Here is a 22,312-nt window from a genome sequence, read left to right on the forward strand (position 1 = left end):
GAGATGTCACCAGGATTAAAGAAACGTAAGAACTCTCACACCAATTAACTGTAACAAGACTGGATGGCAGTGGTTTCTCTCTATAATGTAAAGGGCCTGGAGATAATGTGTATTGTGATTTCACTGTTAATAAATAAAACTGAATTGAACCTTTACATTGTCAAAAAAATGGAAGTAATGCAAATAAATATTAATGCATTAGTAAATATTTATAAATATAAAAATGTTTTACTGAGAACTTTTGAGAATATTTCTGTTTTATCACACACAATAAACTTTCTGAAAAAGGCCAGTGCATGCTCATCAGTACATGTTTATAAACTTAAACTGTACATAATCAGTATGTATGTATGAACTTCTATGTTCTGGTTATAGTTGAATTTAAAATGAACATTTATATTATTCACCTGATACTCACCTTTAGCTTTAGTCAACAGAATCAATATTCCTGATGATTCATGATTTCTCTCTTCATGGAGAAAGATATGAGCAGGAAGTATAAACTGGTATGAGCTGAGCTCCATCTAGTGGTGTGCTATAGTCCTCATCCAGCAGTAATAACAGTCCTCTCCACCCCCACCCACCCACGCTTCACTGAGCAGCTGCTTTTCTGTAGAGGACCAGCTTTTTTTCATCCACAGAGGAGAAATACATGGCTGGTCATGTCCAGCAAACCCACATCACTAGGTCTGCTCCTTATATGTTCTGTATGGAAGACATAATAGGTAATGACAGCTTTATCAACCTGGGAGTAAAATCATGCACATTGTTCATATTCTCCTAAATTATATAAACACAAGTAAAACTGACACAACTAAACAGTTACTTGGTCTATTTCCTTTGTTCCCCTGAAATCAACCACCTCCTTTGTCTTAGAAGTGTTGAGGACTAGGTTGTTGTCCATACACACCTCAGCTACATGTTCCACTTCTTCTCACTGTCTGAAATCAGCCTAACTACTCTGGTATCATGTTTAATTGTGGAGTTGGGGGTATGGATGCAGGAGAGTGAGAAAAGCACAGGACTCAGCACACAGCCCTGTGGGGTCCCTGTGTTTAGGATGAGGGTAGAGGAGGTATGGTTACCATTACTGACAGACATACATAAATTTCAGTTTATTTTATCTTAAGTCCACTTTTAGGTTGAGAGACACCATAAATAAAAATGTTAAAATAACTTAAAATTAAAAACACAACAACAAATTAAACTTTGTAAACAAACTGTACATATATGCCTGAACCCCCCGCCTAACATTCTTAAACCCACAAAAACACAGTTAACAACAGATTGATATGTTACAGGCCAACTCAACATGTTTATTGAAAGAGGGCTTAAAAAGCATTTTGCCACACTGTATAAATTTACAAACAAAAGCACTGAATGAAAAGACAGGCATGCATTCACATTTCAGTGTACCCATGGAAAAAGATGTGATTTAAATCAAACAGTCTTTTTTACATATAACACCTTCAGCATAACATAGAACACTATCAGGTCATAAAAATACATCATGGGAATTTCTCATCTCAGGACAGTTTACAGTTTAGCAGAAACAACCCAATGCCTTGATCGACTGATTTAACATATAACATATATGAAAGTAACAAAAAAGAGAACAAAAACCACAAAATGTGTCCTAGAGAGAGGCCTCAACAAAAACATTAATCACATCATTAGAGGAGTGCTCCAGTGATTTAGTATTGCACTTCCATCAAACTGAGGGACCAAATTAAACAGAAAGGACATGTCTGAAGCAGCACAGGTCAAGATATCCTGACTTTTAGTCTCCAATAAGGATCAAACTCAAAAAACACTGGATCCTATCATTCCTACAATATAACAGCATCTGTTCATTAGACTGGCCATGCCTGACCAACACCCTCACCTTTTCAAAGTGCATACATTCTTGTTAGTGACCCAGAGTGCTTTTTTCCTGATGTGTAAAATTGAGTGTCCCTTTAAGCAATGAAATGTTTTAAAACTTACTGGAGCCGTTAACTCTGCTGATATGAACCCATTTTAGATTTACACTCTAAAATTAGCCACAAACCTCAGTCTGAATGCAGAAGTCAATGAGTTGCACATAGCAAAGTTAGTTCCCACTGCACTGAGGGCAATAATCCTACCGTTTTCTGTTCAACTGTCACAACACATTTCTCACAGTAATAATCACCTCAGAAAACAGGTGAGACATGTGAGACATGAAATATACAGTAGGACAGTCATGATACACCAAGATTACTGACAGGGAACTATACACAGACAAAAAAACAGCAAAAACATTTCTCAGAGTGAATAAATGAATTAGGTTTAAAGTGTCTGCAGTGAAGAAAGGAGACAACCTCTGCTTCAGGGGCTCTGATCCTTTCAATCAGTACAAAGTCAAGAAAAGTAACAAAAATGGCAAATAACTTCCCAAAACCAGAAAATGATGAAAAGCTCATCACCCATAGGTTCATTTTTCAAACAGCAATTATTAATAACTACCGTTTTTTTTTAAGAACAACAAACTATATGATAACCTTATCTATTGTGAAGACACCTGGTTTTCATTACCTGCATTTTATTTTGTTAAAAGTAGAGTAGAGTATAAAGTAGAGTATTTTCTACTCTTTCTACTCTTCTAATTACAGACTAATGACTGTAATTTTAATTTAACTCATACAGTGAAATTTTCACTGATGTACTTTATGTTGAATTCCATTGTAGTACTGAATACTTAATGTTATTAACTATAAACCAGCACATGCTTAGTCAGAGGACACAACAGACTGGGACCAGGCAGCGGAGCCCCTGTCTGAAATAACATGTATTTTTCACTGAAATTTCAAATGGCTAAATTAAAAGTAGGGATGTTCTCATGTCTATGTTTTTCTGAGTGTATGTTGATTCAGAGTTTGGTCTGATACATTTATTTTTATGATACTTTTGTTATTTTCTCCTAAGATGGCTCCACAGTGTAAAATGACTTCATTATTTCTGGTCTGTGAGGTGTGTGACGTTTTTCTGATGCAGGACACCTGAGAGTAGGGTTTGTGGTGTCCCACGTGAGGTTAGAATTAGCTTTGACAACAGTGTGGAAAGATGGAGGTTTTGGTTCATTACTTAAAGTGAAAGTCCTTTATGATGATTTAAGTCACTCTTGACTTTTTTTTAGTATTAAAGCAAGACCACTAGCTTTCCCTAAGCTTTAAGTGCTGTGTGTTGCCTAAACATAACCATAAAAACAATAATCATGCTATCTTTGCTACAAGCAGATGTTGTAAGATAACTAAAGAAATATGTCAGTTATTGTTGATGCTTTGAAGATGTGCTCAGTAAGAACATTTTACAAACAAACTTTTCATTATCGTGTTGATGATTTGAAAATAAGTTATCCAGATGGAATTCTGTTTCCTACAAAACATATTTGCTGTTGTAAGCTAGTAGTATAAAAATGGAAATTCTTAGAGGATACATTACACATCTTAACCTTAGATATCTTAATAGGGTTTACCACAATGACAAAGAGTTGATTTGTGATTGACATGGTTACATAATAATATGTGTGATCTCTTCAGTCCATTTTCAGACAACTGATGAAACTAATGATTATGATTGGCACAGTTTTCTGATTAACCATGCCATTTCAATTCAGCTAAAGCCCAGTGTAGCCCTACAGGAAATTCCCTCCCAGACTGAAGGGGGTGAATTTTTGAGCCTGCTGGGCTCCAATCTCAGCCACATACAGAGCCCCAGTCTTTAGGTCCAGGTCTACTAGGTGGGGCTTCACTTCGTCAGCCAGCTGGATCACACTAACCACTCTGCACTGGCCAATTAAACCCACTGGTGGTGCATCCAGCAGTGAAATCTGATTGGTGTTGAGCTGGACAACAACAAAGTACTTCTTGTCTGGGGTCATGCGGACAGAATAGGGTGCGTCCTCAGTGAAGCAGCTCCCCCATGTCCCCAGCCAGTCCCCAGTGATGGAGTTAAAAACCTGGATTCTTTTATTGCCCCTGTCGGCCACCCACACCCTCTGGGCGGTGTCCACAGTCACGCTGTGGGGGATGTAAAACTGAGCAAGGCCTTGTCCTTTCTCACCATGCATCCATAACACCTCCTGCTCTTTAGATAGCTTGATGAGGCGGTTGTTCATTCCACCATCACCATCCACAATATACATTTCCCCAGAGCTGTGGACGAAGATCTCAGAAGGCTGGTCAAACTGCAGAGGATTTGACCCAGAGCCTGCCTTCCCTGGTGTACCAAGCACCTGAAACATGCAAGAAAACATTCAGCAACAAGTAACAGACTGTATTTCTGATTCTATATAACACACCAATTACTTTAAAGTAAACCACCAATGCCTAGCACCAAATGAAATCCTATCTGACTCCTTACCTGAAGGAGCTTCCCAGATGGTGAGTACTGTTTGATACAGTGGCCGTAAGGACCATTCCCCACATCTGTGATCCACACAGTAGGGTTCGATGAGGCTGCATCTGCTAAAAATATCCCATGAGGCATCTCCAGGGTGGTTGTATTCCAGGACATGAGGAAATCTCCATCTGTGCTGAACACCAACACCTTGGGCACATTGTCACCTGCGAGAAAAGCAAAGGCAAACTGAGTGAAGCATGAAGCAAATATCAAGCAACGCATTTATACTTGCTCAAAGAATGGTCACTTTTTCTACATACTTTAGGTTGTTGCCATAAAGAATAAGAGAACAGCAGAATTAAACAAAAACATCATAAATAATAACACTATTCTACAAATCGGGGATTGTAAACATACCAAAGGGGAACTGTTTGAAAAGTACTTAATAGCACATCTCTGCTTCATAGTCAGAGTAACAGTATTTCAGTGTTTTCCTCTATATGTATTCAGCACACCCTCTGCTTTAATTTCACATGGTTCATTAATATGCATGATGAATAAATAAATATAAATATTGTAACTTGTACACAGCAGACTTGGGCTAGTATGAAATAAAGAGGACCCTACAACACATTAAAAGATACAGCAAGGTAGACCTGCCTACCTCTCCTAACCAAAAGTCTTTTACAGAGCTAACTGCTTTGACAAAGGCAGCGGAAATAAGTAGGCCTACCACAACTGTGATAAACAATTGTGTAGGGATAAACCGATTATCACCCGGGCCGATTATTGGCGCCAACATACGGCCTTTTTAAAAAAATCCAACTGCTGATAAGAGCTCAATTTAAATCTGGGTTATTTTGGCTCTGATGCAGCCGCGCCTTTCTGTCTGCAGTCACTACTCTGTCTCCAGCATTGTCCTTTGTTCTTTGCATACCACCGTCATCAGTCCCAAGTGAGCGCGTCTTCAGTGAAGTCTCTGCAGTTTATGAGAACAGAAGAGAAGCCATCTCACTGGAGAGCACACTGAACAATTCTGCTTTTTGCACCACAATCTGGTGCTGCTCAACTGGGACTACTAATTGATTTGAGACTCACATTTCTGTGCAAATTGTATTTAACTTTGTTTTATTTACTTTATAAAACTTCAGGAAGCTATTTATTTATTTATTTATTTAAAATTTCAGTTAACTTTAAGACATGCTCCCTCCCATACTCCCTGCATACTCCCTGCACTTTTTGTTAGAATTTTAAAACAAAGATGTCTATTGTCTAAGATTAAAAAAACCTTTAACATGTTGCAAATCTGAAAAGCTGTTTAATAAACAAATGCTTAAAGGCATTTAAACAAAGTTAAGTGTTGGAGTTTATATTATTCAAAATTTTGACGCCAATATTTTCACTTTTACTGCAAATGAATATTGGCTCCAAATATCGGTTATCGACCTCCATGCTAACTAATAATTGGTATCGGCCCTGAAACAAAACATATCAGTCTATCTCTACAATTGTGGTAGGCAGTCTGTAACAGTCTGTAACGAAGTGACTTTTACAAGCCAAGCTATATTGTTACCAGCTAGTCCTGTGAGGCTGCATTAACACTGTTGTGCAGCCTATTTTGCACACTGCTGTAATACCTGCACATTCAGCATTAACTACTCAGGTTGGGCATATAAGATGAAGAATAACCCTGACACTGCAGACCTATGTTGTCAGATATGAAACAGTCTTGTGGTAACCATCAGTGGGTTCAGTCAGGATTGTATGGTGCTTGGATGTGATTAATGATATTCACATTGAATCCACCATGTCATACACCTCACCTTCTTTGCGTTGATTATTGACAGTGGTAACACCAGCTTATACACTCATTACCACCAACAGCTGAGCTGTTACAGTAGACTGTAATGAACTGTGGGATACTCTTGCCTTCCCTGTTGATGGCACATGAACACAAAGACCACAAATGCAGGTATGGGGACTGACTCTAAATCACAGTCTTGTATAAAAATGTTAGTTGCCCATCTATACCTGTCGTTCCTGCAAAATGCCCTGAAGTCCTTACACAGATCTCAGCTTATTTCTCAGACATAGCCACATGGATGAAGGAGCGCCATCTTCAACTAAACCTCTGAACTTTTGGTCGTTCAGGCCAATCAATCTGTCTGTCACAATATCAAAGTCAAATCACCTCTTCATCTCTCACTCCAACCAACAGCTACCCTTCTCGGACCAAAAAGCGACAGGATACTCCCTGGCTGTTCAAACATAAATCCCTGTTGGCCCTCTTTGTTTCTTTTACCTGTATCTTTGTGTTTTCTTGTGCAGCCATTGAATGGATGAATGAAAGACCACAATATTGCAACATAAAATCATTTGTACTGTTTCAGTCTGTTTCAGATTGTTATACCCTTAGGAATTAGTGTTTGAGAATATACATTTAAAATGTTAGGTGATACATTTGTAAAGCTCAGTACACATTTTAAACACAGGTAAACATTCACAAATCACACTCTGAGATGAAAATATACATGCGAGTCAAAGTATGTATTTGCACATCATTGCACTCACAAATGGTAATGAACACTTCCAGCTGATTTGTCTATTAAAGTACAGTTACATGCTGTAAAATGCTTATACTCATGAAAGCTGCAAAACATGTTAATTATAAAAAGTGAAGCAAAATGAAAATTTGCTCTGACATGATGAACTGAGATAAAGTTGGTGCATGCATTCACCTCTCTGTGCCACATACACAACACCAGCATACTGGTCGACAGCCACTCCAAACACATCCCCGGTGAAGAGCTCTGGGTTCTTAGGCCAGCTCAGGTCCAGTTTGTACAAGGGTCTGCCCAGCAGCTGGTAGTCATGCCTGAGGCTTGAGCTGCCTGGCTGCTGTGTACTAATGGTGCCGTACAGCACCATCATGAGCAAGACTAATGACACCATAGTGGAAGCGATCAAACACGTATGGCCTCTCTTTTTCATCAACATCCGTGCTTTCACTTCTGGTTCGTGCTACGTTTAATATCCTATTTCAGTTACGTTAGCTACACCGTCTGCTCCGAAACCAGTAAACGAGATCATATGATCATAGAAGTTAAAATCCGCTAATTTATATATATGTATGTACATATATATAATTATATATATACAGGCCTGTATGACTTGAAATGTTGAATTCACTTCCTCCTGAGCCTTAGATGAAAACAAAACATTGTGGAAAGTGAGACACAATAACACACAGCACTTCCGTTTATAACATCGCAATTAAAGCATTACTAAAATACCAAGACTAGAAATCCTGGTTAACTCTCTTCTGGTCAGGTTATGGGGCAAGCAAGAGTTCAGATCCAACCTGTAAATAAATGTGTATAAGTGTAAATAATTATAGGTGTGTTCAGGGAAATCCGCAATTATTTTGCCTCAACGGTTGCGAAAATGTCAGCGCTATTATTTTTAAGGCTTTTAATTTTGGGTCAAGCCTTTTAAATTTCCGGTAGCTTGACACAACAAAACGTCTGATGAAAACGTCTGTAACGTCACGACGTGTTGACGCAACTCTGGCTGTGGAGGCGACTGTGCTTCTCTGACAATAATTTCCTTCTAACTCTTCTTTCAAGATTTTTAATCGCAGTGCGAATGACAGTCCGTGTGGGACAGAGACAACTTTCATGTAGTGTAAACCTTCGAAGAATCGGCTCCATGGAAGTCGTAGGCAGTCCGCTCAACCTCGTAAGTTTCAGTCTTGATGTTGCAATAACAGGCTAACGTTACTGTAGCCAGGGGATTGTATAGATGAGCTACATTAGCTAGCTCCCATAATAAGTGAGCGGCTAACCGCTCCGTTGTTTTCCATGTTCGTGATGCTGTCTGCTAGCCTGGGCACATGCTGCATTTTGGTTTTGACCTCGACAGAATGAGCGTAAAAACGCGTTGTTGTTGGAGTTAGTATTGTCAGTCTTTATAGTTATGCTATAGCCTTAAAGTATTAAAGGTTATTAACAACGAGTGACGAATGTGTTACAGTTATAGTTAACTTTTTTGCAAGGCCGTTTGATGATAACCCTGTCTTAGCAGGTTATTTATTTGAAATGTCATGGCTGCACTGTTCCCACCCTCTGCCACAAGGGTACCAATGAAACAGAATGTCACTTCAGTTGTATTTAATCCGTAAAATATGTCGTCGTTGTCAATTAAGGTCAGAGACAGTGGCATTCCCATGAAAACAGGTCATCTCACTTACTGCAATTTTGTGCTCACCATTATAATCAAGGAAGACATGTAGAAATATTGGCAACATTTTTACATAGGGATGGGTGACAAAGGAAAAGCAAACCAGCGAAGTGTTACTTCATGAGCCTCCAGAACTGTTTCACTGGTCCTTTTCATAATATTCAAGTCTCTGGAACTCTTCTTGCCGATGAACACCACTCTTCCAAACCATACTACCTCATTTGGTGTTTTGATGATAGTGGTGACAGTTTTGGTTTGTGTCTCCCGGGTTTTGCTGTAATATTCTAATGATAGCGAGGAGCATCTGTTTTTCCTGGAAAAAGAAATTCCTGGCAAGTACCTTAAATGTTGTTTAACAACTGTTTATAAGGTATTTACTGACTCCTAATCATCTGGATTATATTATTATAGTTACAATTGAATAGATCATATTAAATGCTGTAAAATGCTAATTTGTATAGGTGGGTTTTTAAAAGCTTTTTGAACTGATGCACTGACTCTGCTGCTCTGATAGTGAGGGGGAGTTTGTTCCACAGTGTTGGGGCTAGGACAATAAGGGTATGGTCCCTCTTTGTTTTAAACCTGGACCATGGAACTCTTAACAACATCTGAGTCTCTGATCTGAGGGGTCTGGGTGCAGAATAGGGGGTTAATAGTTCAGAGATGTATGATGGAGCCAGATCATGTAGTGCCATGAAAGTAAGGAGTAAAGCTCAGGAGGTAGAGCAGTCGCCCACCAATCAGAAGGTCGGTGGTTTGATTCCCGGCTCCTCCAGTCCGCGTGCTGAAGTATCCTTGGGCAAGATACTGAACCCCAAATTGCCTCTGATGTGTCATTGGTGTGTGAATGTGTGTGTATGTGTTAGAAAGCACTAATGTATAGAACAAGTGCTGTATGTGTGAATGGGGTGAATGTGAACTGTAGTGTGAAGCACTTTGAGTGGTCGAAAAGACTAGAAAAGTGCTATATAAGTACAGTCCATTTACAGTCCATTTAATCAGAGGAATCTTGAATTTGATTCTATAGCAAATGGGGAGCCAGTGTAATTCAGCTAGGACTGGAGTTGACACTCTGTTGAGTGTTTGTGAGTAGTCTTGCTGCTGTGTTTTGCATCATCTATAATCGGGCAACTGCTCCATCACTGAGACAGATAAATAATGAGTTGCAGTGATCTAGGTGGGAAGAAATGAGGGTATGAATAAATTGTTCAGTTATGTTTTTGGGCAGCATTGAGTTGACCTTTGCAATATTTCTAATTTGTATATAACAGGATTGGATAAGATTCTTGGTGTGCTGGTTGAAGTTGAGGAGCTGTCCAAGGTGGGGGGTAACTGTGTGGAAATATGATCTGGGTAGTTGCAGTATAAGTTGGCTGGGACCTGCAGAGTGGGTCTACAAAATGAATGAATGGATGGAGAGAGAGGAGCTTAACTTGACCTAAATGTAATGTTAACCTAAGAGGTACAAACTAGAGCAAGCTGGTGGAGAGCACTACCATAACATGGTGCTCCAAAATCTCCTGCTGACTGTGAAGTGAGGAACACAGTGTTTCCTACAGGTTGAGAATTTACTTGTGGTGGTGGATGGTGTGGTGTGACTGATGTGCAGGTGGAGACTCATGCAGTTTAGAGGGGTATATTGTTACCCTGGTTATTTTCTTTAGACAGTTTGTCCCCTAAATGCTTCACATGCAGACTATTGGTAGATGAATTTACAGATTGAACTGAGACAGGTGTGTGACCAAAAATGTGTTAGTTTGAAGAGTGAAATAAAGCACTGGAATGTAACATTTACCTGAACTGAAAATGAGTGATTTTACTACCTAGGCAGCTGCTCAGGTAGAGTCTATGTACTTTGGGGATGGGCATTCTTCCGACAATGGTAACAGGAAACACGTCGTCTGAAATCATTTAACTCACCAAAACAGTTATTTGTTCCTGTCGTTTGCTGTCACATGAGCGTTCAGGTTTTCTGCTAGCGTCGGCTATCAGCCGGATAGCCGGACATCAAAACATTTCTTTTACTTGACACTTGTTCAACCATAGATTAATACAGTCAAGGTATTCACCACCCACTCACCCAGGACCTCTCAGTTGACGTCATGAGTTTGAATTTTCTTGAAAAAATTAAGATGAAAAGTTCATGGGACTTTGTAAATCCCACAGCTTTTTGCTGAATATTAATATTCAAATATGTTTTTGTTACCCAAACAGATCATCTTACATTTTTCACCAGGTTTCACTTTCTTGCAACCCAATTTAGATTTTTCAAAACATTTTGACTGTATATTTTCCTATAAAAATAAAATACAATGCACTTAACTCACAATAATATCATGAAAACTGGGTGACGGATCCTTGAATTAGTAAATAATGAAAGACAGTAGAAAAAAAGATAAAAGATAAGATAAAAAGATATCACAACAGTTTTATCCTCTGCACTGACCTCCAATTAAATTCCGCATCTATTTTAAAATGCCAACCAGGTCTGCACGATATTAGGAAAACATGCAATATGTGATATCACTGTTGAATATTGTGATAACGATATGACTTGTGATAAATTAACAAATACTTCAGTATACAGTCTTAATGTGTTTCTGCTTTAAATTGAATTGAACAATGAGTAGGCTTTGCTGACACTGAAAAAATGAAATGCATTACAGGGGATGACTATTCGTTATATCCTTTCAAGATCACTGGCCTCACCACTGTAACCACTGGCCCAGGAACATTACTTTTAATTTGGTAAATAACAGTAAAAAATGTACACTCTTAATGAAGAAAATGGTTCTTCTGCTGATCTCTGCCTCTTCACACACAACCTGTGTGAGGCACTGTTCTCATGGGGAACACTCTGCTATGTGACCCTTGAAGAGTGGAGAATCCCAACAATAAACAAGTGCTTATGAGAATAATTATTATGCATTTTCTGATTGCCTACCATTGTCAGCAGACAGTATGTTTATCCAGCCCAGCATTGTGATTGTGCTTCCATAGCTACAATACTCTAGCAGATCTCCTGATTTATGTACACATCTGAAAAGATAACATGTCATTCGTACACTGTGTGAGCATTTTGCTGTGACACCTTGTTAGCAAAACAACACATTAGCCAGCATATGCCAGCTTTTGGCCTGTATCATGCATTTTTGACCGGCAGGTGAAAACATCACTGGCCAAAACGTCTGGTGGAAAATTTACCAAATTAATAGTCTGTTGACTTGCATATTAACATTTAGCATGACTCAGACATGTCTAAGCAGATATCTGTGGGAGTTAAGTCGTGCTGACTATTTTAAATAAATAACATTTGTTGGCTCATAACATTTGTGCTTCATTGTTGTCTAAATGTGGACTGTTATATGGCTGTTTAAACATATGTCCAGTAGTTGTTCTATATGGCTGGAATTCCTCAATATGAACGGATTGAAGCATAATCTCTGCACACTACCTAACTCTCCATGCACTTCTACCTCAGTTTATAGCATCTACACGGGGGCGGGAGTCTAGGGCAGAATGGCTCCATCTGATTGGCCAAACATTGACAAGGAGAGAGTGAATACAGAGCACATGGAAATAAACCATGTATTGCAGTTCAGGCAGTCTTCGCGATATGCATATTGCGCATGTTGATATTGCAATAAGAATACATTTTCAATATATTGCAACCCCAGTGCCAACCTTAGAGCCTGGCATAGTCAAACCTTTCAGTGTATTGGTGACCTCCCCCTCCCTTATGCAGTCAGTCAGGCTCTTACTGGCTGTCCCTTGAAACCCAAGGTGACCATGCCTTCCAAGTGAATTCACCTAATTTATGGAATACTCTCCCCTTACCACTACGATCCTTAGAGTCCTGTGACATCTTTATGAAGTAGCTTTTTTTGGCTGTTCCATTTCATTTATTGCTTTTTATGAGCTTTTTCCTCCTCTGTTTCTTGTTTTCAAAACAACTGCTCGTGATTTTAACCACTCAGAATAGCTCCTGGTTTCTTTCTTTCAACTCTGTAGCAAAATCAGGTTTCTTTGATTTTTGTGACATTGAACATTGAACTGAACAACTCCTGTCTCCCTTCCTTCTTTCCTCTTTCCTAAATTCTGGGCATTTGACTCTCATTTCAACATTTTTGTAACATAAGCTCTCCTTACCCTCTCTATTGTTGATATATCTAACTTACCTGTGTCCAAATCTTTTTATCCTTTTCCTCCATTCCCCCTTGTCTACTTTGTTTCAGGCTCATCAGCAGTGCAGGAAGGCAGACCGTTTGATAGCGGCTGGAAAGTATGAAGAGGCCATCTCCTGCCATGGAAAAGCAGCAGGTTGGTTATTTTACAATAACACTGTCTGTCACACTCTCCCCACCTTGCTGCTAAAACAAGTAAATGATCTGGACTACATGTCATACAGAGCTTTTGTTTCAGAGTCTGACACGTACTAATCCAGGATTCTGTCTCATTCTGCCTCATTCTGCATAAGCTGCCTGCATACATTTTTCAATTCAATTTATTTCAGGTGTATTTTATTTATATGGCGCCAAATCACAACAAAAGTCATCTCAAGGCACTTTTCATATAGAGCAGGTCTAGACCGTACTCTTTAAAATAGGTATGGTACATATATATACACATCCTCATCAAGTAATCACAAATGTAGTTCAGGTTCTTTATTGTGGCTTCTGTGGCACACACTTTACTTACATGGTTCTCCACAGTGCAACATATATTCAATTTTCAATTCAATCACAACAGAAGTTATTTCAAGGCACTTATAGAGCAGGTCTAGACCATACTCTCTAGATTATTATATTTACAGAGAGAGACCCAACAGTTCCCACTATGAGCAGCACTAGGCGACAGTGGCAAGGAAATCACGGAGAATAAATACATTGGGCAGTCATAGTCAGGTCTTGTGTTGGTACTGCTGAATATGTTTGAGTACGATAATAATCCTTTCCTGCATACTGTACTGTGCACAGAGTTTCCACTAGATAAGGAGTATTTACAATATGGGATTGGTGCTGTGTGCTATGTTAGGATGACAATAAATAAATTAATAAATATGCAGGGTGATTAAAGGATACAGAATATGGTTCAAAAACATGGTGTTCAGAATCTTGATGGCCTGAGGGAAGAAGCTGTTGCATAGTCTGGCAGACCTGGCATGGTACCTCCCTCCAGATGTCAGAAGGGTGAAGAGATGGTGGGAGAGGTTTGAGGGGTCAGCTACTATGTTGAAGGCCTTTCAAACACACCGGGCTTCATAGATGTCAGCCATGGCAGGGAGAGAGACACTATGATCTCTGACGTATAGATGTATACACTCATAAAGCATTAGGAGAGCGATAGGATTTTAATTCTTTTGGGTTCTGAAAGGAAACTGTCGTGTTATGGCAGCCGTAGGGTATTGCCCCTGCTTTTTGTCCTGTTTTTGCTTATGTTGAGTGTATATAGGATCACTTTTCTGAGAGACAAGCTCATACACACTGTTCTCTCTATTCTTTCATGGCCGTTTGGACATGGCAGAGCTGTGGCTCTGGTTGTGAAATGTTGAACCTGAGGAAAGCGCTCTGGAGCACTTGTGCACTTTCCGCAGTGGGGATTATGCAGTTCTCTCCTGAGCATACAGTATTTCCTGCAAATCTCAACAACAACATTGACTTAAACAAGACTACCATCAGCATGTGAGCTCCCCAAATTCAAAATGAATATTTCATTGTTTCGTTCAATTAACTCAAACCTATAGTCAGAAGCTTAAATGTGCCAAGCCTGTGGTGAGAACAGTGAAAAGATGACAAGGAGGTGCTGAGGATCTACAGTCCTGTCTGAACTGCACTCACTGGGACATTTTCAGAAAGACAGCAACTGATCTGGATGAGTACATGGACAATTTTCATCCTATTCCAGTTTCTGTGGGGACAAGTACATTAACAGCAAGCCATGTCTTACTGCAGAACTCAGTTGGCTCTGCCAAACCAAGGATGAGGCCTACAGGAGTGGAGAGGAAGAGAGGAATTGGAGATGTCAAGGAGACGCACACTGAAAACTGAAGAATGGGTTTTTAGCTCAGGACTCATCTTCAGTTTGGAAATGCCTGCAAGAAATCACCAACTACAAAAGGAAAACCCTCAGTGGCTCTCAGCTGGCAGGCACCTACTTTACTCTGTAGGCCATGCTACAGAAGGCTAAAGATTATGATAGGGATTCATTTTTTAGGGGATCTGAACATAGACTGGTTCTCAGTAACATGTTCATCAAGTCTGGCAATACAACTAATTGGGGAGACCAGTAGTGATCAGTTTGTATTTTGAATGTACCGCACTGACCGGTAGAGCTGCTTTCACCGGTCTGTAAAAAGTAGGAACATGGAATAGGGGACTGTTCTGCCAATACACAACAGTGTTGGCATCTGCACTTTCATATATTCCATAAACTTCACCATATTTCATTTGAAGTGTAATGGGCATTAGTCTCATTGTGTTAATACAGATTAGCATATAATTCATTGTGTGAGTTGTAAAGTCTGTGTGTTGTAGAGCCTTTATAGTTTCCTCTTTGTAAAAATTTGCAGCCTCTCCTGGTGTTGGTGATGAAACTTTGAACTCAAGGAGTAGCAGGCAAAGTTGTTGACCTTGTCAAATTGCTCAATTCAGTGTCTCTGTTTCTCCCCCAGAACTTTTGACAGATGCGATGAAGACAACGGAGTGTGAGCAGGTGAGATACTTCAGCGTCCTAACTAGGCTGCGTTCTGACAGATGTGTCATTTTAGCTTTGTATCAGTTTTCTGTGTCAGTCTTCTGGGTCATATCATGAGTCTTATTGCTGATGTTCATACTTGTGTTCACAGGCTCGTCTGTCCATGGAGCTTCAGAGGGACAGTCATATCAAACAGCAGCGACTGATCCAAGAGCGCTGGAAGAGAGAAGCTCGTCGTGAAGCAACAAAAGCCCGACCTGGCCCAGTGCAGCTGTCCAGCAGCCCAGCCCTCATGACCCAAACCCAGTCCACAGGCCAGCTCCAGCCTCACAGCTCCTCTGGCCTTTCAGCTGTAGAGTTTGGAGGAACCAGGGAGAGAGAGTACGATACCTTACTCTACCAGCTTCAGACCCGGCAGACTGGAGGCTGCCAGCCTTTGACTCCACCGTGCCCTGGATCTAAGACCACCAAAGACGATAAAACACGCCTGGAAGAACAACAGACCACCATCGAGGACCTGCGGCGCCTGGTTGACCACCTGATGGACGAAAACCAGCGCCTGGTAGCTGAGAACGAGCGGCTGCGATCAGAAAACACCCAGCTGCGCTCCGAGGCAGCTGAGGCAGCAGACTTTGTGGAACGCTCAGAGCTCTGGGTGCTCCCACAAGCAGGTGGTGCTATGGGAACAGTGGGTGGGCAGGAGAAGAAAAGCACAGGGAAGGGGAAGGAGATTGCAATTCCTCAGCTACCACCACTGGAGATGCCAGCTCAGGAAGACCTGTGCCTGGATGACCTGCCTCCTTTGGAGCTGCCAGAGGACATCCAGAATGAACTACAGGAGCTACTGGACAGGGATAAACTGTGATAAGACAGATGTTTTGCTCCCCCCCCTTACACACACACACATACACACACACAGACACACAGACACACAGACATACAAAAACATACAAACATAAACACAAACACAGTCAGGAGTGTCCAGCCATTATGGCTGTTGAGTTCAGATGCCACGTGTTTAACTTAAGAAAGCCACAGGCTCTGTCTGATCAGATCCCTGCTGTCTCTCCTGTCCTGACAGCTGCAACTAAACTACACACAGTGAGGGAAGTGACAGTTTCATACAGGCTTGAGAAAAAGTTTGATCAGGCAGATCAAATGATAACACCTGTACCACTATTACAATACAATCAAAGTCAAAGCTAAAGGTGTAGTTCACCCAGGAATAATGTCAGTTGGAACATCAGTGAGGTTGTCTGTCAGTATGGCATACAGTGAGCTCTGTGTTCATCTTCAGTAAATTAACTGAATTTGTTATGAACATGTTTTTTAGGTTGTGCATGAAAGGTCATTCTTGGCTATAAAATGTAGTTTGACGAAAGAATTCTTAATTCAAGGTCAACTTCCCAACTTTTTTCTGCAGCATTTCACCACATCTTGCAGATCCTCTATAGATGATGACAGCTAAACTCATACCATGACATACCATGACAACTAAAGGCCATGAGATCCTTTTAAGGTATACACTATTGAGTGTTCCATTGTGAAATATGTGGATTTATAATATATTCTACATAATATCTGGAAAAAGCCATAAAACAAGTGTTCTGAAGCTAAATGATAGTGATTTTTATAAATAAGTCAAATAATATTTTGCACTTCTCGTCAGTGTCAGTACAGTAGTAAATAAGCAGAAAGGTTTGTGTGTGTGTGTGTGTGTGTGTGTAATCTGAGTGATAAAAACAATAGAGAAAGATGAGTACAAGTCACTATATGTTACAGCCAATGACTGTAGAGATTGATTAGTTGAAAATGATTACTAGCTGACTATATTATTCAGTAAATATTAAATAAGCAACAACTTTGTCTTTATGTTACAGTTGTGGATTTTTAAATTTGTGCTGTTATGTGATTTTGAATCATCTTTTTTCTTTGACTCCTGCAACAGAACCTGGAAATTCTCTCTTTTCTCTGTATACAAAAGAAAGAAAAAAAATCATTATTGAATCAATGTTCTTCCAGGAATCAGGAGATAATCATGTTATCGTTGATTTTTGGCTTAACAGCAGAATAATTTGGTTTCAGAACACTTCATATGTCGCTCCAGCAGGAGTACATTTATGGTCACTGTCTGTGCTCTATCAAAACATGTTCCTCAGCTGTGATGGAGAATCCAGCAGCACCATCACACACACACACTATTTGTCACGCTGACATACAAACTCCACACTGTTTCAACTTGCATGAGAGTGAGTGGGTAATGACCAGATGTTGAATTTGTAGATGAACTGCTCCTTTAAAGGGATCATTCTCAGCCCGTTCTCAGCACTAACTCAGTCACCTGTGTGATACACTGGTCTCACCCTACCACACACACGTCTGGATTATGTGCAGTGTGATTCAGGCACCGTGGGGGCATATTGCTGTTGTTGAGGAAAAACTACATTGCTGCCTTTTTCTTTTAGTTAAATTTCAGGCTTTAATGATTGTGTGTAGTGATTTTCTTATGTCTTTGACAGGTGGTTTTATACAACAGCAGCAATATTCAGGCACAGGTTTCTCCATATGTGCACACACATACACACTGGTATGGACTAAAAGTTGAGGTTAATGGGAGGGATGAAGCACACTGTTCACACTGTGAGCACCTTGGTTGATGAGCTGATATCTTTAAGGTTTGCAACAGGAACAGGATGTTTGCAGTTCAGATCATATCTCTCATAATGCTCTCCAATGCAAAAGCATACCAGAGTTTTTGCATGTCTTGGCCTTGCCATTTATGTAGACTCATAACCTGTCTGTAGAGCTCAAATAATTAATTTATTAGTCAATTAGTGAAATTTTGATTTGTAGTCAAATGTGTTTGCATGTCCTAACACAGTGCAGTTGTAGGGGCATACTTATTTTCACCACATTGCCATGCAGTGGTGACTTATCAGGCAAGATATGTAAAGTTCATTTTTATACCTTATGGTGATGAATGAGAAGAAATGCCTGTACTGACACTGATGTCCTGTTCATGTCTCACATTAACATGCATCTCCAGTGACCACTGATGACCAGATCTCTCTTCCCTGTTCTGTATGCAGATGAACATATAGATCGGGAAGACATCAGTTGAGTGGATGGGTCCTTCACTGTAGCCCAGGACTGTAGCCATATGCTGCCTAAACCACCTCTAAATGTGGTCTGAGTGAACAGGTCTCAGTGCATCCTCAGTGTATCTTTGAGAAATTCACACCTGTACTTTGAGTTGTTCACTTGTGATCAGATCACCCAAGAGGCATATTAATACCAGGCATGCACAGAGCCTAGAGAAGCACTGTTAGATGTTGGTCAGCAGAAATGAAGTTAAATGGACTAGAACATGCAGGAACACTGTTAGTGGGTCTTGTAAAGCTGCATTAATCAGTTTCAGGTCACAGCTGCCATCCAATCAGCCTGGATATACTTTAAGCATGTTAGCAAACAGTTACCTGTTTCCAGTGGATTTTAGGGCTTGTGTGCTGAAAACAGCTTCTTACTGTTGGGCATGATGAGAGCACATAGACTGAACTATAGATATAGGATGTGCAGTAAAACCAAATCAATAAGCTAGAAGAGGCTGACAGGCTCTGTAAGCCTGCAGAGTTAGTGATAATTCTCTGTGGTTGCATCCTTACAAGTCAAATCTTTCACTTTATGTGGACATTTAATTCCATGTCCAGATAAAAACCTCTTGATGAATGCAGCTTTAAGTCAACTAAATAAGGATTAAATCTGCAGCACTGAGAAAATGCCAGATTATTGCTCATCCATTCAGTGCATGGTCCAATGAAGATGTGATTGGCTGTTTGCACAAATTGAATGAAATGACTTGAGTGGACTTGTTGACTATGTTGCTTGTGGTCTGAAATCATGTGGCTTGTGCACACCAACACTGTCACACACTCTGAGGCATTTATACAGACTCAGAGACTCACACTTGGAACAGTGTAATTCCTTCCTGAAACAGTAATGATATGCAGAAATGGCTGCAAACAGGACACTTATGCTGCGTTCACGACCTATGCAAAACATGATGGATCCACGTTTTCAACAATAAAATACTCACACAGGGTTAACCTTAGCTTTCAGCTGTTAAATGCTAAAATACATGATGCTTAGTGTGGAGTAACATTAGGATAGACCCTGATGCTGACATGCAGACAAATGTAAAAAGTAATGTTCTTCTTAAATAAAGCTAACAGAGCAAATGATTTTCATCACAGTATCTCATCATTTGTGATCATTGTGTTAAAAGTAAGAGGGTAAATGCAGAGCTACTGATCTTTACAGAAATCTACATTCATGGACTCTTTTAGTATATGAATAACTGTCAGGTTGTTTTGGTAAATGGATTGTACTTTTCTAGTCATATTGACCACTCAAAGTGCTTCACACTACAGGTCACATTCACCCATTCACACACACATTCATACAGCACTTGTTCTGAACATATAAAGTGCATTCTAACACATTCACACACCGATGACACATCAGGGGCAAAGCAGGGTTCAGTATTTTGCCCAAGGATACTTAGGCATGCGACCTTCTGATTGGTAGGTGACTGCTCTACTTCCTGAGCCACAGCCACTGTTTTGATGATCATTCTCATAGGACGTGAATGCAGCATCACCATGAGAACAGACACACTTCATAGAGCTAAAGGGAGTCACTTCTCACTTGTAATCAATGGTCAGAGTACAAAATGAAAACTTAAAAGTACCAGCTGGCCATTAGTCACAGTAGCTAAAACAGCTTCAGCAACTCTTCAAAACTCTACTTTCTCAACAAACCAAACCTGTGCCTTTCACATCCTTCTGTAATCCAGTGGCTGTTACATTTCTGGATCTTTAGATGGATAGACGCTGTTATCTTTTGACCTGTGTCTGACAGGATGGTTGTTCACACTGTCCAGCACACAGATTAACACTGAAAGCTGCAGCTCTGAAAGCATCTCAGCTCTCCAGAGTGTTGTTCTTCCCTGGTTTCTAACAAGCCTGCGTCTGTATCTGTGGCATACTCATCTGTCAGAATAGGTATCTAATGCCGTAGCTTGTTGTAACCGCACTGTGCTGAGCCATGATCATGTGTTTCCATTGTGGCCTCACAACAAGGGATAGCAGTGCTTTGCCTTGTATTTCTGCTTGGTAGCAGAACTGACCAGGGCCAACCTGTAATGGTCTCTCCCCTCAAACCAAAGCTGTGTCTTGCTCCAAACGTTGATGGGAGAGAAAGCTCTGTCCTCACATATATCAGATATCCACCTCACTGTACACTGACCGCTTTACTCATGTCAGACTTGTGGTAAGTTCCTGCAGCCTCCAAAAACATATTGCCTCTCTCCACAGTCCGAGACCAGTCAATCATGTTTGTTATTATTCCCACAGGAAACAAGCACTGCTGTTTTCTTCTCCAACTCTATGTAAAAGTACTAGAAGCAAAACCATCTATGCTGTGTTGTGACACATCAAGCTTCAGAGCCAAGAGAAGCAATAGACTTCCTGCTACTTTGTGGCTGTTTATTCAAACAGGGCAGTGGATGAAGAGCTGCAGGCCTATTTTGTGGTTTGTTCAAACCAGCAGTCCTCCAACACATTGTAAACCACACCTTGCTGTTTTGTAAAGAAGGATTTGAAAACCAACAGTCCTGCAGTAAATCCTCCCTCATGAAGGATCTAATGTTCAGTTTGTGTTGGAACTGTTTCAGACATGTTGATTCAACTGATCATTTTGGGGAATGTAGTTTGTGCTGCTGTTGAACTGCATTGTGTTAAAAATTCTGGTGTTTTTATTATTTTGTCCACCTCATTTAATGAGTGTAGGCTAAATAAAAGAAACACTTTGAATAATGCACAGTAACTTAAATGTTATTTTTTGTCGTCAAACAAACTTTAGACCATGAGACAGTGAAGGTGTGAGTTGAGATGGATCTGACTCTCTCCTTACAGCCAGTCCTATTCTCTCTCTCTTCAGATGAAGACTTGTGTGTGTTACATGTGATATTATGTGATCTGGAGTCAGTTGGAAGACTGATGGGTTATTGTTCTGGCCACCTGAAAGACAGACTACTGTCTGCGAGCTGTGTTCCTTGTGTGTTATTGAACATGTGTGTGTAGAGTGTTGACAAAGGTTTCACTGATAAAGCCAGTTCATGTACCTTTACCAACCTAACCACGTGTTACCTATGTTTTGGCTTATAGTTAATATTTCCTGCTGGTATTCATTGGTATCTCAAAGAAGAATAAAACATTTGATGGCCCAAAATTTGAAGTTTCCTGAATAATTAAACTGTAATCAGAGGAGCTGGGTATGGGTACAAGTTTCGGCTTCTAAACCAGAGGCTAACTGATCAAAGAATAACTGGATAAAAATATAGATCTGACTATATATTCAAAACGAACCTTTAGGTTCCGACTTGGTGCCAGATCTTTCACTAGCCACTGAGGAAGTATTGGGGTTGATACCCAGCCAGAGAGTAGACCATGGAAAACTAAAGCTTATGGCTTCTTTCTCCTCCTCTGTTTTGCATTTTCTTTTGTTAATTTGAATGAAAATGTTGTTGGTTGTTTTACAGTGCAATGCAGTATATTCTTTGTAGTTAGACCACAGATAACTTGTCAATGGTCATGTTTTGCTTTATCATACACATCACCTACAGATGATGACTTTTGTGTGGAATTAAAGCATCATTGAAATTCAGATAGCATTTTGTTTTGGGTTTGTGTTTGACTCTGTGATAATGTCAGTATAAAGCAACAGTTCTCTCAGCACATACATAAAATACACTATAGTGTATACACTGTATCTCAGAGTAGTGTATGGCATGGTGGTTAGTTTTAAATTCCTGTGGATGTAAGATGTTCAGCCTCTATTCAGCTCCAGCTTGTATCCATATCAGCTGAGGGAAAGGTAGAAAATCTTCACCCTCATAAAGGATGTGTGGAGAACACATTTCCTGAATGAATGACTGTTGCTCCTGATTCCCCCCCGTTTT

General features: G+C 40.1%; 2 protein-coding genes across 2 annotated transcripts; one reads left to right on the forward strand and one right to left on the reverse strand.

Moving 5' to 3' along the window:
- Positions 1-1,287: 1,287 nt before the first annotated feature.
- Positions 1,288-7,588, reverse strand: LOC108876782 (NHL repeat-containing protein 3). The gene is made up of 3 exons (XM_018666514.2): positions 7,101-7,588; positions 4,384-4,586; positions 1,288-4,255 (listed from the first exon to the last, which is right to left on the reverse strand). The coding sequence occupies exons 1-3, from the start codon at positions 7,357-7,359 to the stop codon at positions 3,656-3,658; spliced, it is 1,062 nt and encodes a 353-aa protein (XP_018522030.1). The 5' UTR covers positions 7,360-7,588; the 3' UTR covers positions 1,288-3,655.
- Positions 7,589-7,889: 301 nt separating this feature from the next.
- Positions 7,890-21,582, forward strand: nrbf2b (nuclear receptor binding factor 2b). Its single transcript, XM_018666508.2, has 4 exons — positions 7,890-8,100; positions 12,837-12,921; positions 15,272-15,312; positions 15,446-21,582. Exons 1-4 carry the CDS (start codon positions 8,008-8,010, stop codon positions 16,157-16,159), a joined length of 933 nt encoding a protein of 310 aa, XP_018522024.1. The 5' UTR covers positions 7,890-8,007; the 3' UTR covers positions 16,160-21,582.
- The last annotated feature ends 730 nt before the right edge of the window (positions 21,583-22,312 follow it).

Source organism: Lates calcarifer, unplaced genomic scaffold (assembly GCF_001640805.2).
Source record: "Lates calcarifer isolate ASB-BC8 unplaced genomic scaffold, TLL_Latcal_v3 _unitig_5776_quiver_344, whole genome shotgun sequence".
Lineage (NCBI taxonomy): Eukaryota > Metazoa > Chordata > Actinopteri > Centropomidae > Lates > Lates calcarifer.

Coding starts and splice junctions, on each gene's coding strand:
- LOC108876782 (XM_018666514.2), bottom strand. CDS start 7,359: ATGTTGATGAAAAAGAGAGGCCATACGTGTTTGATCGCTTCCACTATG. Junction 4,587..7,100: donor TGTGTATGTGGCACAGAGAG/GTGAATGCATGC, acceptor CTTTTCTCGCAG/GTGACAATGTGCCCAAGGTG. Junction 4,256..4,383: donor CATCTGGGAAGCTCCTTCAG/GTAAGGAGTCAG, acceptor TGCATGTTTCAG/GTGCTTGGTACACCAGGGAA.
- nrbf2b (XM_018666508.2), top strand. CDS start 8,008: ATGACAGTCCGTGTGGGACAGAGACAACTTTCATGTAGTGTAAACCTT. Junction 8,101..12,836: donor TAGGCAGTCCGCTCAACCTC/GTAAGTTTCAGT, acceptor ACTTTGTTTCAG/GCTCATCAGCAGTGCAGGAA. Junction 15,313..15,445: donor AGACAACGGAGTGTGAGCAG/GTGAGATACTTC, acceptor TTGTGTTCACAG/GCTCGTCTGTCCATGGAGCT.